The sequence below is a fragment of the Canis lupus genome, chromosome 4 (genome assembly GCF_003254725.2).
Source record: "Canis lupus dingo isolate Sandy chromosome 4, ASM325472v2, whole genome shotgun sequence".
Classification (NCBI taxonomy): Eukaryota; Metazoa; Chordata; class Mammalia; order Carnivora; family Canidae; genus Canis; species Canis lupus.
This window is the reverse complement of record NC_064246.1, coordinates 41,528,168-41,541,828: the sequence shown is the minus strand read 5'-3', so window position 1 is coordinate 41,541,828 and position 13,661 is coordinate 41,528,168. Positions and strand designations below refer to the sequence as shown.

The window sequence follows — 13,661 nt, the reverse complement described above, 5'->3', positions numbered from 1 at the left end:
TTCTGATTTCCTGAGATTACTACTAATGAAAAAATACTTAATATTAAGAAATAGAAGCTATGAAATATAAAATTTACAAAAGCTATCTGCCTTAAAAGGCCCATATCAGCCATTGTCATTATATGATGTCAGCTTATATCAGTTGCTATCTAGACTCCAACAAAGAGTTAAATAAGCGGGCAAGAAAATTCGTATAGCTAGATTTAAAGATGGGCCGACATTTTTTTTACCCTGGGCCATAACTAAGTCAATTTCCAAGATGTTATATCACTAAGGATAAAACTAAGCTATGCAACAATGATATTGCATTATTTTTCAGAAAGAACTTTTAGCATACATAATTAAATATTAATTGAACATATGTGTATGCATATATTTTGAATTTTATTCTCCATATGGATAAAAATGTCCTCTGTGGCAACTTATAGAAGTTTAGGATATTTTTAATGTGATTTTTAAAAAAAATAAAAATAACACTGAAATAGAATTTACCATATTCTTACTTGCTGTATTTCATTTCTGGATAAAGGGTCTGTTTTAGATTTAGTTCCATTATTGAAATAAAATTATAAAGCTAGTTATGGTGTAATGGGAAAAATGAGATGTATGGGAAAATGTTATCGGAAACGTAATGGGAAAAATATTTACTTTGTAGACAGACAAACCTTATTAAGTGGCTCTGCCACTTAATGATGTGACTGACCTTGGGTAAGGTGCTTAACTTTCTTAAAGTCACTTGTAAGATAGAAAATACCTGCCTTGCCAGCTGGTAGTGTTAAATAAGAATTGAACAAAGCGTGGTACACAAATGTTCAAAAATATGTTTCCCTTTCTCCCATCCACAGAGAAAATGAGATCCTAGAGTAATGACTGTTTTTATCCCTTATATGATATTTAAAAGAACAGATTTTGTATTTTCTAATATGGTCCATTTTTTTAATTAACAGTTTTATCAAGCTCTACTTCACGTACCATACAACCCACCACCCACTTAAAGTATACAATGCAATGGCTTTTCGTATGTTCACAGAACTGTGCAACCATGGCGACGATCAATTCTGTTTACCACAATCAATTTTATATTTTCATTATCCCCAAAAAGAAACCTCGATCCCCTTAAGTCATCACTCTCCAATCCTCCCATATTGTTCATCCCTTGACTTTCCTATACTGAACATTTCATATAAGTGGAATCATATATTATGTGGTCAATTGTGACTGACTTCTTTCCCTTAACATGATGTTTTGAAGATTCATCCATGTTGTAGCATATGTCAATATTATTCCTTTTTATTCATTTTTATTAGAATAATATTCTGTTGTATTTATACACCACATTTTATTTATCATTCTTCAGGTGATGGATATTTGGGTTGTTTCCATTTGGGTAGAACTACTGTATTATATGGTAACTCTGTTTAACCATTTGCCAAACTTCCAGACAATTTTCCAGAGTATCTGCATGCAACATTTTACATCCCTACCGGCAGTGTTATTAGGATTCCATTATCTCCACATTCTTGCCAACGCTTGTTATTATGCTTTGTTTTGTTAAATTATAGCTATCCTAGTGTGTGTGAAATGGTATCTCAATGTGCTTTTCATTTGCCTTTCTTTCTTTTTTTTTAAGATTTATTCATTTATTTATGAGAGACACAGAGGGAGGCAGACCTAGGCAGAGGGAGAAGCAGGCTCCCAGCAGGGAGCCTGATTTGGGACTCAATCCCAGGATCCCAGGATCATACCCTCATTTGCCTTTCCAAGTGGCTTATGATGTTGAGCATCTTTTCATGTGCCTACTGGCCATCTGTATATCTTCTTCATAGGAATGTCTACTAGGATCTTTTGTTCATTTTTAGTTGGGTCATTTGTCTTTTTACTATTGAATTCTAATAGTTCTTTATATATTCTAGATATAACCCCCTTATCACATATGTGGTTCTTTCCCCCCCCCATTATTTTCCCATTTTTTTTCACCTCAACATTCCCCACCCAACTTAGTACAACATCTTCACAGCTTTATTCTTACCAGGTCTTTTAGAATTTTTAATTTTTCCCCCATCCTAAGTAATTCATATTCAATTAAATGACAGGCACTTCTGAATAAGTTTTTAAGTCAATGTGATGAAATAAGTTTTTAACGCAAGGTATTTTGTCATTAGGATTCCCCTTTCCATGTGCTTAAATACCATATATATTTTAGTGGCAATTTTGGTTAAAAGTCTACTATTTGAGTAGGAAAAAAAGAGCCCTCAATTATTTATGCCAACTGAATATATACATGGACAAATTATTTGCAGAAAAAAATTCTTTAGGCACTAGAGTGATTTTCTTGACATAAATTTCTTAATTTTTTTCCTTATTAGCTCCTTATTAGCTCCTGTTATTTGCCTCCTCAAAACACAGAGAACTTCACTCAAAATAATGTCACCTTTGGGACACCTGGGTGGCTCAGCGGTTGAGTGTCTGCCTTTGGCTCAGGGCATGATCCTGGGATCGAGTCCCACACTGGGGTCCCTGCATGGAGCCTGCTTCTCCCTCTGCCTGTGTCTCTGCCTCTCTCTCTCTCTCTCATGAATAAATAAATAAAATCTTTTTAAAAAATAATGTCACTTTTGGTTGTAAAGTTTCATCTTATCCAGTACCATATCTAAAGTGGAGGAAAAAGGCATATTTCAATGCAGGTATTTGAATTACTTGTGCAGTACACATAGGCATGTTGATGATGTTAATGAATGCTTTCCTCCAGATCACATTTTATGATTCAAGTTTGGAATATTAAAATGTTTCCACTGTAGTCATGTCACAATATAATAATAACTTATATATTCAAGGCATTGGTCTTACAAAATCATTTCACATATATGATCTCATCAATATGGCTTAGAGGTCTGTACATGGTAACAGAGAAAAAGGATGAGAAGGGTAGTGTAGTGTTTCTCAAAGTGTGGCTCAGAGACCACAGTCATAGGATCATCTTGACAACTGAGCAAAAAGACTAACTGCAGGACTCAATTGTAGCCAAAAAGTATCCAAGATACAGGGGATGTGCCTCACAAATCTGCTTTTTAAAATAATTGTTCCAGATGACCCCAATTCATGCTAAAGTTTGACAACCACTGATGTAGTTAAACAACCAAACAAATAAATCACATAATATGTTTCAGAATGAAAAGATAGTGAGCAAATTACTTAACTTCTTTGACCCCATTGTCTCACCTTCTCAGGAACATCTCAGGATTGTTTAATAATGAGTATATGTCAATCACCCAGTGCATTGCCTTGTCCAGAGTAGGCACTCAATAAATAGCAGTTACTAGTTTTTTAAACAACACCTCTAGGGCATTCTTCTCAGAATAATGGGTGAGGAGAGCATTTAGTGGAAGAAACAGTGTATGCAAAACAGAAAGGGCAATCATGTCATGCAAATCACTCACTATAACTGTGCAGGGGGAGTGAGTAGGAGTAATAATAAATAAATCTGGAAAAGAAGGATTGGGCTAGATAAGAGGACACTACATTCAGAGTACAGAGTTGGGATTTTTCACAGTAAGCCATGAAGCCATTGAAGAATTGTTTAATTATAGAAATTTTCTAGCACCATCAAAAGTAGAACAATATAATAAAGTAGTATATACACAATACTCAAGATTCAATAATTACCAACATTTCGTCACATTGACTTATCCATTTCTTTTTTACTTTGCTCTTTTCTTTGCCAAAATATCTTAGAGGTATCCCCAGCTTTCATGTTATTTCACCTTCCATCCCTTCGTATTTGTCCATAGAATACACAACCCTTTCATACATAACCACAATTCGTTTGTCATACCTAAAAAAGTTAACAGTATTTCTTTGGTATCATCTACTACCCTGTCCATAATTTCCACATGTCCCCAATGGTCTTAAAAATGTCCCTTTATAGTTTTTAAAAATTAGACTTCAAACTCAGTCTACACATCACAGATGGCTATTTGGTTTCGCAAATTTCTTTAATCTAGAAAATGCCCTCACCCATCATTACTTATGTCATTGGCTTATTGCAAAAACTAGGCAATTTCTTTACATAAAATATTATACGTTCTGGATTTGTCTGTGGGTTCCCTTGGGAGTGGGGATGGACATTTAAATTGTTTTTCAATTCCTCCATACTTCCTAGAAGTGGACGTTTTCTCTGAGACTTATTTAGATTCAGGTTCAGCATTTTGGGCAGGAGCCCTTCATGGGGGTGCTGTGGACATCCTCTTGCATCAAAGTAGAAGGCACAACAGGTCTGTTTGTCCTGCTTTCAGTAATGCTAATACTGGTCAGTTGTTTCAGGAGATAAAAACCTGATACCACTGTGATAAATTTCCCCATCATCTTTCAATGAATAATCTCAACCAACTGAAGATTATTGACTAAATCAATTCTTTATTAGGTGTCACAAAATAGTGATGTTCTAATTCTAGCATTCATTCTATGCATATAGACTGGAATTTGTGTGTAAAGAATTATTCTGGAAGAAATAGACAGCAATACAATAATAGTAGGGGATTTGTACACCCCACTTTCAGCAATAAATAGATCATCTAGGCAGAAAGTCAATAAGGAAATATTGAACTTAATCTACATGTTAGACCAAATGGACCTAATAGACAGGTATAGAACATCCCATCCAACAGCAGCAGAATACACATTCTTCTCAAGTGCACATAGAACATTCTCCAGGATATATTGTATATTACATTACAAAACAAGTCTTAATAAATTTGAGAAGACTGAAATCATATCAAGCATCTTTTCTGGCCACAATGCTATGAAACTAGAAATTAATTATAAGAAGAAAACTGGAAAATTCACAAATACATGGAGATTAAGCAACATGCTCGTGAACAACCAATGGGTCAAAGAAGAAATGAAAAAAAATAAAAATAAAAAACATCTTGAGACAAATGAAAGTGGAAACAGCATACCAAAATTTATGGGCAGCAAAAGGAGTTCTAAGGTGGATGTTTATAGACATAAATGCCTACATTATGAAAAAAAAGAGAGATCTCAAATAAACAACCTAATTTTACACTTGAAGGAACTAAAAAAAGAACAAACTAAGCCCAAAGTTAGTAGAAAGAAGGAAATAACAAAGATGAGAAATAGAGACTAAAAAGACAATAGAAAATATCAATGAAACTGAGAGGTAGTTTTTTGAAAGGATAAGCAAAATTAACAAATCTTTAGCTAGATTAGCTAAGAAAAAAAAGAGGAGACTCAAATAATATCAGAAATAAAAGACATTATGATCAATAGCACAGAAATAAAAAGGATCACAAGAAATTACTATGAATTATTATATGTCAACCAATTAGATAATCTTTAAGAACAGGCTTAATTCCTAGAAACATACAAGCTGCCAAGAATGAATTATAAAGAAACAGAACATCTGAACAGACTAATCACTGGTAAGGAAATTGAGTCAGTAATCAAAAACTCTCCAACAAAGAAAAGTCTAGGACCAGGTGGCTTCACTGGTGAATTCTAACAAACATTAAGGAAGAATTAATGCCAGTCCATCTCAAACTCTTCCAAAAACTAGAAGAGGAGGGAACATTTCCAAAGTCCTTTTATGAGACCAGCATTACCCTGATACTAAAGCCAGACAAAAGATGCTACAAGAGAGTAAAATTACAGGCCAATATCCCTTATGAACATAGATGCAAAAATCCTCAACAAAATATCAGCAATCATATACTATGACCAAGTGGGATTTATTTCAGGAAAGCAGGGATGATTCATATATGCAAATCAATAAATGTGATATACCACATTAACAAAATGAAGGATAAAAATTATATGATCACTTCAATAGATGCAGGAGAAGCATTTGACAAAATTTAACATCCTTTCATTACAGAAAACCCCATAAACTAGGGATAAAGAGAATGTACTTCAACATAGTAAAGGCCATATACATGACAGGCCTATAGCTAACATCATACTCAATGGTGAAAACCTGAAAGCTTTTCTTCTAAGATCAGGAATAAGATAAGGATGGCCATTTTTACCACTTTTACTCTACCAGAGTACTAGAAGTTCTAGCCAGAGCAATTAGGTAATAAAGGGAAATAAAAGGCATCCAAATCAGAAAGGAAGAAATAAAATTGTCTTGTTTGCAGATGATAGATTATATGTAGAAAACCCTCAATACTCCACCCAAAAAACCCTGTTGAACTAATAAATGAATTCAGTAAAGTTTCAGGGTTCAAAATCCATATACAAAAATCAGTTGTATGCCTATACACCAGCAACAAACTATCAGAAAAAGACGTTATGAGAGCAAACAGAATGTGATATTTAGGAATAAATTTAACCAGGGAGTTGAAAGATGTGACTTTCATCAGGTTGGCATTTGTGGAGATTACAGGCCAGTTATTTTGTAGAATGTCTCTAAATGTGAGTTTGCCTCAATGTTTCCTCACATTTAGACTCAGGGTATGCACCTTTCACAAGGCTATTACAGAGATGGCATTGTGTTCTTCCTACTACATTCTGTCAAATGGCACATGGTTTAGATTTGTTCCCTTACTAACGTTATCCACATTAATCACTCAATTAAAAGTGGTGGATGATAGTCTTCTGGGCTGAAAAGTTACTCTTTTTTACTTTGTAATCAATTAGTATTTTGTGAGGAACTACTGTGAGACTATGTAAACTTTCAATTTATTCATTCATTTACTTATATTAATATGCACTAATAATAATATATTATTAAGGTTTCTTATTTTATTCAATAAGTGATAATCTATCACTATCATTATTTACGTGCCTGAATTGTTCTGGATTTGGCAGGTGGGAGCCCCTTCAGGTTGACTCCCTGTCCTGTTACCATTCGTTTGTATTCTGTTCCATTTTTTTCCTATGCCTTTTTTCATTTGATTGAAATGATATACTATTCCTTTTTTTTTTTTTTTTCAAATGAGGCAATTTATTAACCCAGCATTTGTTCTAATGCTTCTTGTTGGCAGCTGCCACCTGTCGGGCAGTTCTGTCCAGATCCCGCTGTCCCCAAGGTGTCCGTTTGCGGCCCCCATCTTGGTCCTTTTCCACCACTTTCAGCCCCTCTAGGGCTCGGAGGACCCTGCAGGCCACACTCTTGGGGCGTCTGCTGAAGTGGCTGGGCATGACCCCGCTTCTCTGGCCCCGCAGAGCTTAGTCACGGGCCGACCCCAGCGCCGCCCGGACGCCTGGGCTTACAGGTGCCGGGCTGTGGAAGCAGCTCGTGTGTAGAACCAGCTCTCATGGTGGGGAGCCAGCTCTTCATGCTCGGCCAGCTTGACAGTGTCCACCTATTCAGGGACTTTCAGCTTCCTAGACTTTTTGAGGAAGGCTGCCAGAGCTCTGATGAACTCCTGCTGGTTCAGATTCCTTTTACAGGAACTCCAGGCATCTGCGGCCTCCGCGCTGCCAGCCAGGGGAAAGTGATATACTATTCCATCTTGTCTTTTACACTTAACCTCTTAACATAGTAGTTTCCACATTTTTACAAAACTCTCCATAAATATAATCCTTAATGACTGTATAGGATTATGCCATAGGCTATATCATAATTTTTTTTTTTTTAAGATTTATTTATTTATTTATGATAGACATAGAGAGAGAGAGAGAGAGAGAGAGGCAGAGACATAGGCAGAGGGAGAAGCAGGCTCCATGCACCGGGAGCCCGATGTGGGATTCGATCCCGGGACTCCAGGATCGCGCCCTGGGCCAAAGGCAGGCGCCAAACCGCTGAGCCACCCAGGGATCCCCTATATCATAATTTACTTAACCTTTTCAGCTTTTCCTTATTATATAAATCATGCTTTAATAAATACTTTCACATATAAAACATTTTTTCTTTTCTTTTTTTTTTTTTTTTTGCAGTTTACGTTATTTTCTTAGATTCACTTTCTAGAAGTTGGGTGAAGATGATAAACATTTCCAGGATTCTTAATATATTGTACTTTTCAGAATGAGTATACTATTTTATTTATCCAATAGCATTATACATCAGTGACATTTTACTATGACCTTGCTTAGGGGTAACTTTAAGGATACATAGTTAACATTTGTTGCTATCTTACTGATGTAATCAATGCTTTAAACTATCTGTTAGTATGTGAAAGAGTTAACATGCAAGTAGTGTAAGGTAATATACAAATGAAAAAATATTAGTTTTTATTTGTCAAAATGATGGCATTATTAAACACAGTAGTATACCCCTATTATTATCAGTATGTTTAAAGTGTAAAATCACTTAAAGAAAAAGCAGGTATGGATTTTATGTGTATGTGTGTAATAATAAAGTTTGTTAAATAACTCATATTTACATCACCAGAGAAGAAGAAATGTTTTTTGTTACTCTGGTTTTACACTGGATATTTTAAAAAATGGAGTTTAAGGTTAATGACTTGATAAAATAAAAACATGATTGAAATCAACCAATATGAAATAAATACACACAAGTATACATATTTTATGCAGCTGTTATGTTTTGGAGAGATTTTATATAAATCTGAATTTTTGGATGTATTTTCCTCCTGTTTCTCTCACTTGCCTGCCTTCTGCTGAATTCCCAAAACTTACTGAGGTATTAAGTAATCTTAGTAAGTGTACTTAATAAAATTACATTTGTTGAATATTTTAAGGGAGGTATATTCTAATGTTTCCTATTTTTTGTTTATATGTTCTACTAAAGTAAATGATTGATCATAGGTTTTATAATTTAAGTATTAATAAAGTGAGAATTTTAATTGGATGTTTTGTGTTTTTTTTGTTTGTGGTTTAAGTTAGTTGGATATTTTGAAGTTTCAGTCCCATATTTCAGTCCCATATAAGTCCTTCTATAGAAACAGGAAATAGAAATGCCATTAATGGAGATAATGTCACAGCCTTTCAATATTCTCTAGGGTAGAGAAGCTTGATTGAGTGGGAGGGAAAATGAGGAAATAGCTAAATTGTAAATTTACAAACTAAAAGATTTTGGAATAATTTATTCTGTTTGATTAAAATTATAATCCCATTTCATTAAGAATATCTTTTTAAATATGACATTCAGAGAATGATATGGATCTGATTATAATAATTAGTATTTTTGTAGCCCTTATTATTTGCCAAGTACTAAGTACTTCATATACATCAACTCATTTAATCATCATAGCAACCTATGAGTTAGATACTGTTAGTTTCCATTTTACAGATGAGGAAACAAAGGCATGGAGAGATTAAGCAACTTCCCCAAGTTTACCAGCTAGTAAGTGATACAGCTGGCATCCAAACCCAGGTTTTTTGGCTTGAGTGTCTGTTTTCCTAACCAGCGTGCTCTAATCTCAATGTTACTTCTTATAAAATCTTTGAATTTTGGCCTTACTATTTTCTTGATCTTAGAATAACAATAAACACGCTAATACATACATACACTAACTCAAAGATATTAGGTAAATTTCCTAAGGTACCAGAATTACAAATGTTAATCGAATTTCCTGAAAAGGTATAAGATCAAAGATCCGTCTTTTTTAGAAGGCCAGTTGCCATTAAAAAAGATACTTTTGTAATTCCTAAGTGTTTTTTTTTAATTGTATTTTATTTTTTACTTATTCATGAGAGACACACAGAGAGAGAGAGAGAGAGAGAGAGAGAGAGAGAGGCAGAGGGAAAAGCAGGCCCCATGCAGGGAGCTCCATGTGGGACTTGATCCCAGGACTCCAGGATCACGCCCTGGGCCAAAGGCAGGCATAAACCCCTGACCCACCCAGGGATCCCCTCCTAAGAGTTCTAAATGTCCCTCCTTTAATTGGATTTTGTGATAGAAATGGATTATTTGACATCCTGTAGCATCCTTTTGCTAGTTTTAATAGCTGTGGTGACACAATTCTTAGATTTTATTAATTGACAAAAAAGATATGGACCTGTATGCATATTTTGTTGATAGAAAAACATGGAAGGGAGAGTTCATTATAAACAGAAATCTGAAGTGGTCACTCAAATTTTATGGGAAAAAATAATTGGCTTTTTATTTGCTGAATTTCCTTGTAAATCCACAGAATAGTCAGCTGTTGTTCTTATCATAATCTTGTATTTGTGCCAAAGATATTCTGCTATGGGAGAAAAAAGCAATATGATCACATCTCAAGTAATTATTCCTCCTCATTTAATTGCTTAAAGTTTGAGGTAACAGAAATGCTACTTTACTGTTTTGTTTTGTTTTGTTTTTTTTAGAAATGCTACTTTAAAACAATAGCTTTAAAAATGTGGTTGGAATCCAGAAGTTAGATAAAAGAAAGTTAAAATAATGTAGTGTTGTATGGCAGATGCAATAGAGAGGTCAGAAATTAACACTGGTGCTAGGGATGTAGGAGTCACAAATGCGACTGGATATCAAAAGTCTTAAAGCATGGAAATAGGTATTAGAATATAGGAATCAAAAACTTTGGGATATAGGAGTAAAAAATGGTAGGATGAGGGTATCCCCCTCCAAGTTTAGGAGTTAGGTTATGGGGCAGCCCAGGTGGCTCAGCGGCTTAGTGCTGCCTTCAGCCCAGGGTGTGATCCTGGAGACCCTGGATCGAGTCCCATGTCAGGCTCCCTGCATGGAGCCTGCTTCTTCCTCTGTGTCTCTGCCTCTCTCTCTTTCTCTCTGTGTCTCTCATAAATAAATAAAATCTTAAAAAAAAAAAAAGGAGTTAGGTTATGGGAATGAGGATTCATGGGCTGTGGATGAGCTATGAAAATCAAGATGCAAACAGTCTGGTCTTAAACCTCCCACTTAAATGAATTATAAAAGCAGGATAAACTTTATATATGTGTGTGTGTGTGCATATATATGTATACATCTAACACATATGTTAATATGTTACATATATGGCAATTATAAATAAATGAATTTGACAATTACTGTGTATTAACAACTACACAGACACCCAGGCATACACACACATATAGATATATATACAACAACTGCTTGAAGGCACTAGAGAGCAACCAATAGAGACAAGACTTGATTGGCTTCAACCCTTGAGTGCATGAAAGCACTAAGGGCAAGATCTACATTCAGGTCACTTCCCACCTCCGGGGCATTTTGAATTGGCACAAGGGTAATGGAGCTAAGTAGATAATAGCAATCTCAGTGGTCTAGGAGCAGAGATGGGAGTTTAGGAACAAAAGCAGCTGAGATTTGAAGGACAATTCTAGAGAGGAGAAAATTACAGAGATGTGGACCTCCAAATCATTGTACAAATTCCCCTTAAATTATCAGGAAATTCTTAAGATGCATATGCTCAGGATGCAACTTTAAGAAACAGCCAGACAGCAGCACCTGAAGCATTAAACAGAGATTTTAGCAGCTTCACACTATGGAGGAAATGGGGATTATAGTTCAAGCCCCATGAGGTGGCAGTATCTTGGCAAATATTCAGGCTTTCAAGATCTAATAAGATCTAGTAAGAACCATGACCTAGGAATAAGGGCAAAACTAAAATAAACCTGAATTTAAAAGCTGAAAACCAAGTCTCAATTAGATTAAGGTGATTCACTTGTATTCTGTCTACTACAATAAGAAAACTTAATCCTTTTTGTAGAAAGCTGGTATCATCCACAGCCTCTACAATTTTTCTTCTATACTGTCTAACATCCAATAAGAAATTATAAGGCATGCTTAAAAAATAGGACCAAATACCAAAAACCAGGAGGACTTTTTGGAAATTCATATATTGGAGTTATCTTTAGGGGCTTTAAATAATATGATTAAAATGTTCAAGACAATAGAGGGAAGATAAACAATTTCACCAGAGCCTTAGAATCTATTTAAAGAATGGAAGGGGAGGACTCAAATGAAAATTCTGGAACTGAAAATACTATTACTAAAATTAAGATTCCAATAGAGGGTTGTGTAGCAGTTCAGACACAGCAGAATAGAGTTTTTACTAAATGGGTGACAGGTCAGTTAAAAAATTATGCGGATTAAAGCATGATGAGAAAAAAAGAGAAAATACAGAAAAGACTGTAAGAGACATATGGAATACTCAAAAAAAAAAAAAAAAAAAAGAGTCTAAAATACATGTAACTGAAGTTCCAAAAGGAGAAGAGAGAGAAAGGAACAAAAGTAATATTTAAAGAAATGGAGAATTTTCAAATACTGATAAAAAATATAAGATTTCATATTGAAGAAGCCTTATGAATCCCAAGCAGGATCACACATACACACACACACACACACACACACACACAGTTACACTGTACTCAAACTGCTGAAGACCAAAAAGAAAGAAAAAAATTTAAAACAGGGGGGTGGGAGAAGGAGTTGTTTTACCTGCAAAGGAGCAATAGACCATTGGCTAACTTCTCAATAGAAACAATGGCAACGAGAAATCAAGGGAAAAGACTTTTTTTTTTTTATGCTGAGAACATTTGTTTTAAAAGACAAAAATGGAATTCGATACCTAGCAAAACTATCCTTTAAAAAAATGCAGGTGAAATAACGATGTATTCATGTTCACCAAGGCTGGATTTGTCACTAATAAACGCGAACTATAAGAAATAGCAAAGTAATTTTTCACACGACGGTGCAACGCCCCCAGCAGAAAGCTTCAATCTTCAAGAAGGAATGAAGAGCACCAGAAAGGAGTGACTTTGACCCACTCTTGTTCAAATAAATTGTCATTCCAACGGAATCATTTGGTGTAAAATACAAGCTCACCTTAAGTGAACCATAGGCAAGAAGTAGTAAGAGGTGAGCTAGAATTTTACAAGTCAACAGTGTCGGTTTAACTTTAAACCAAATAAAGTCAAAAAGGAGATGGAAGCTGGGGTCCGGGAGTCAGGGGTCAAGCACAGCGGTTGGCGCCAGGGCATCAGAGGGTGCGGCTGGGGGCGCGGCCGGGTGGGCTGCTCGGGGAACAAGCGCGGTGGCGCCGATGGGGCATCGGAAGCCACGGCAAGGGCTGTACCCTGGGGCTTAGGGATCAGCAGTTTGGGGGAGATTCAAGGCCAGGGGTCATGGCTGACGGTTGGGCGGCGGGGCCAGTGTCCAGGGAAAGCTGCGGGACGTTAGGACCCTCGGCGCTTCAAACTTGGTGCGCGGGCGGTTGGGAGGCCCGGCGCCGCGGTCCCCGCCTCCCCCTCGCGCGCCGCCCCCCGCCCCCGTCAGGCCCCGCCCCCGTCAGGCCCCGCCCCCCCGTCAGGCCCCGCCCCCGCCCCCGCCCGTCAGGCCCCGCCCCGTCCAGCGCCGCGGACGCACCGGCGGCGCGGCGGAGGCGACGACCGCGCTGGGCGAGCCAGCGGCGCAGGGACCCCGCGGGCGGCTGGGGCTTCCGCGGCGCCCGCCTGCGCTCCCTCCCCTCGGGCGCTCGGGGCGGCCGGCCGGCCGGCGCCGCCTCCCGGGAAGATGGCGCTGCACTTCCAGGTCAGTGGGCTCTGCACCGCGGGCCCGCGCTCCGCCGCTCCGCCGCTCCGCGCTCCGCCGCCCCGCCAGCGCGGCGGGACGCTGCGGCTCGGAGGCCGAGGGCCGCGGCCCGCCGCCTCGGGGCCGCAGCCCCCTCCCCGGCCGGGGCCTCGGGCACTGGCCTGGGCTCACGCCCCGGCCCGGGCCCCTGCGTGGCGGGCGCCGCGGCGGGGCCGGCTCCGGAGCTCGCCCCTCGGGGAGGTGTGGAGGC

The 13,661-nt window shown here is 37.8% G+C and overlaps 1 protein-coding gene and 1 pseudogene across 6 annotated transcripts in view; one reads left to right on the top strand and one right to left on the bottom strand.

Annotated features, from left to right (window-relative positions):
• Nucleotides 1–6,956: 6,956 nt before the first annotated feature.
• Nucleotides 6,957–7,423, bottom strand: LOC112652013 (40S ribosomal protein S19-like; annotated as a pseudogene).
• A 5,813-nt stretch (nucleotides 7,424–13,236) lies between these two features.
• Nucleotides 13,237–13,661, top strand: part of RANBP17 (RAN binding protein 17) — a 301,345-nt gene continuing 300,920 nt past the window's right edge. For 3 of the 6 annotated variants that reach the window (XM_025434995.3, XM_025434994.3, XM_025434992.3), the window contains exon 1: nucleotides 13,240–13,411. In XM_025434995.3, the coding sequence (XP_025290780.1) occupies nucleotides 13,394–13,411 (18 nt within the window). In that variant the 5' untranslated portion in view covers nucleotides 13,240–13,393. Of the gene's footprint in view, nucleotides 13,412–13,661 lie in introns of all 6 variants that reach the window. The other 3 variants (XR_007410239.1, XR_004814857.2, XM_025434993.3) reach the window with 2 other exon arrangements.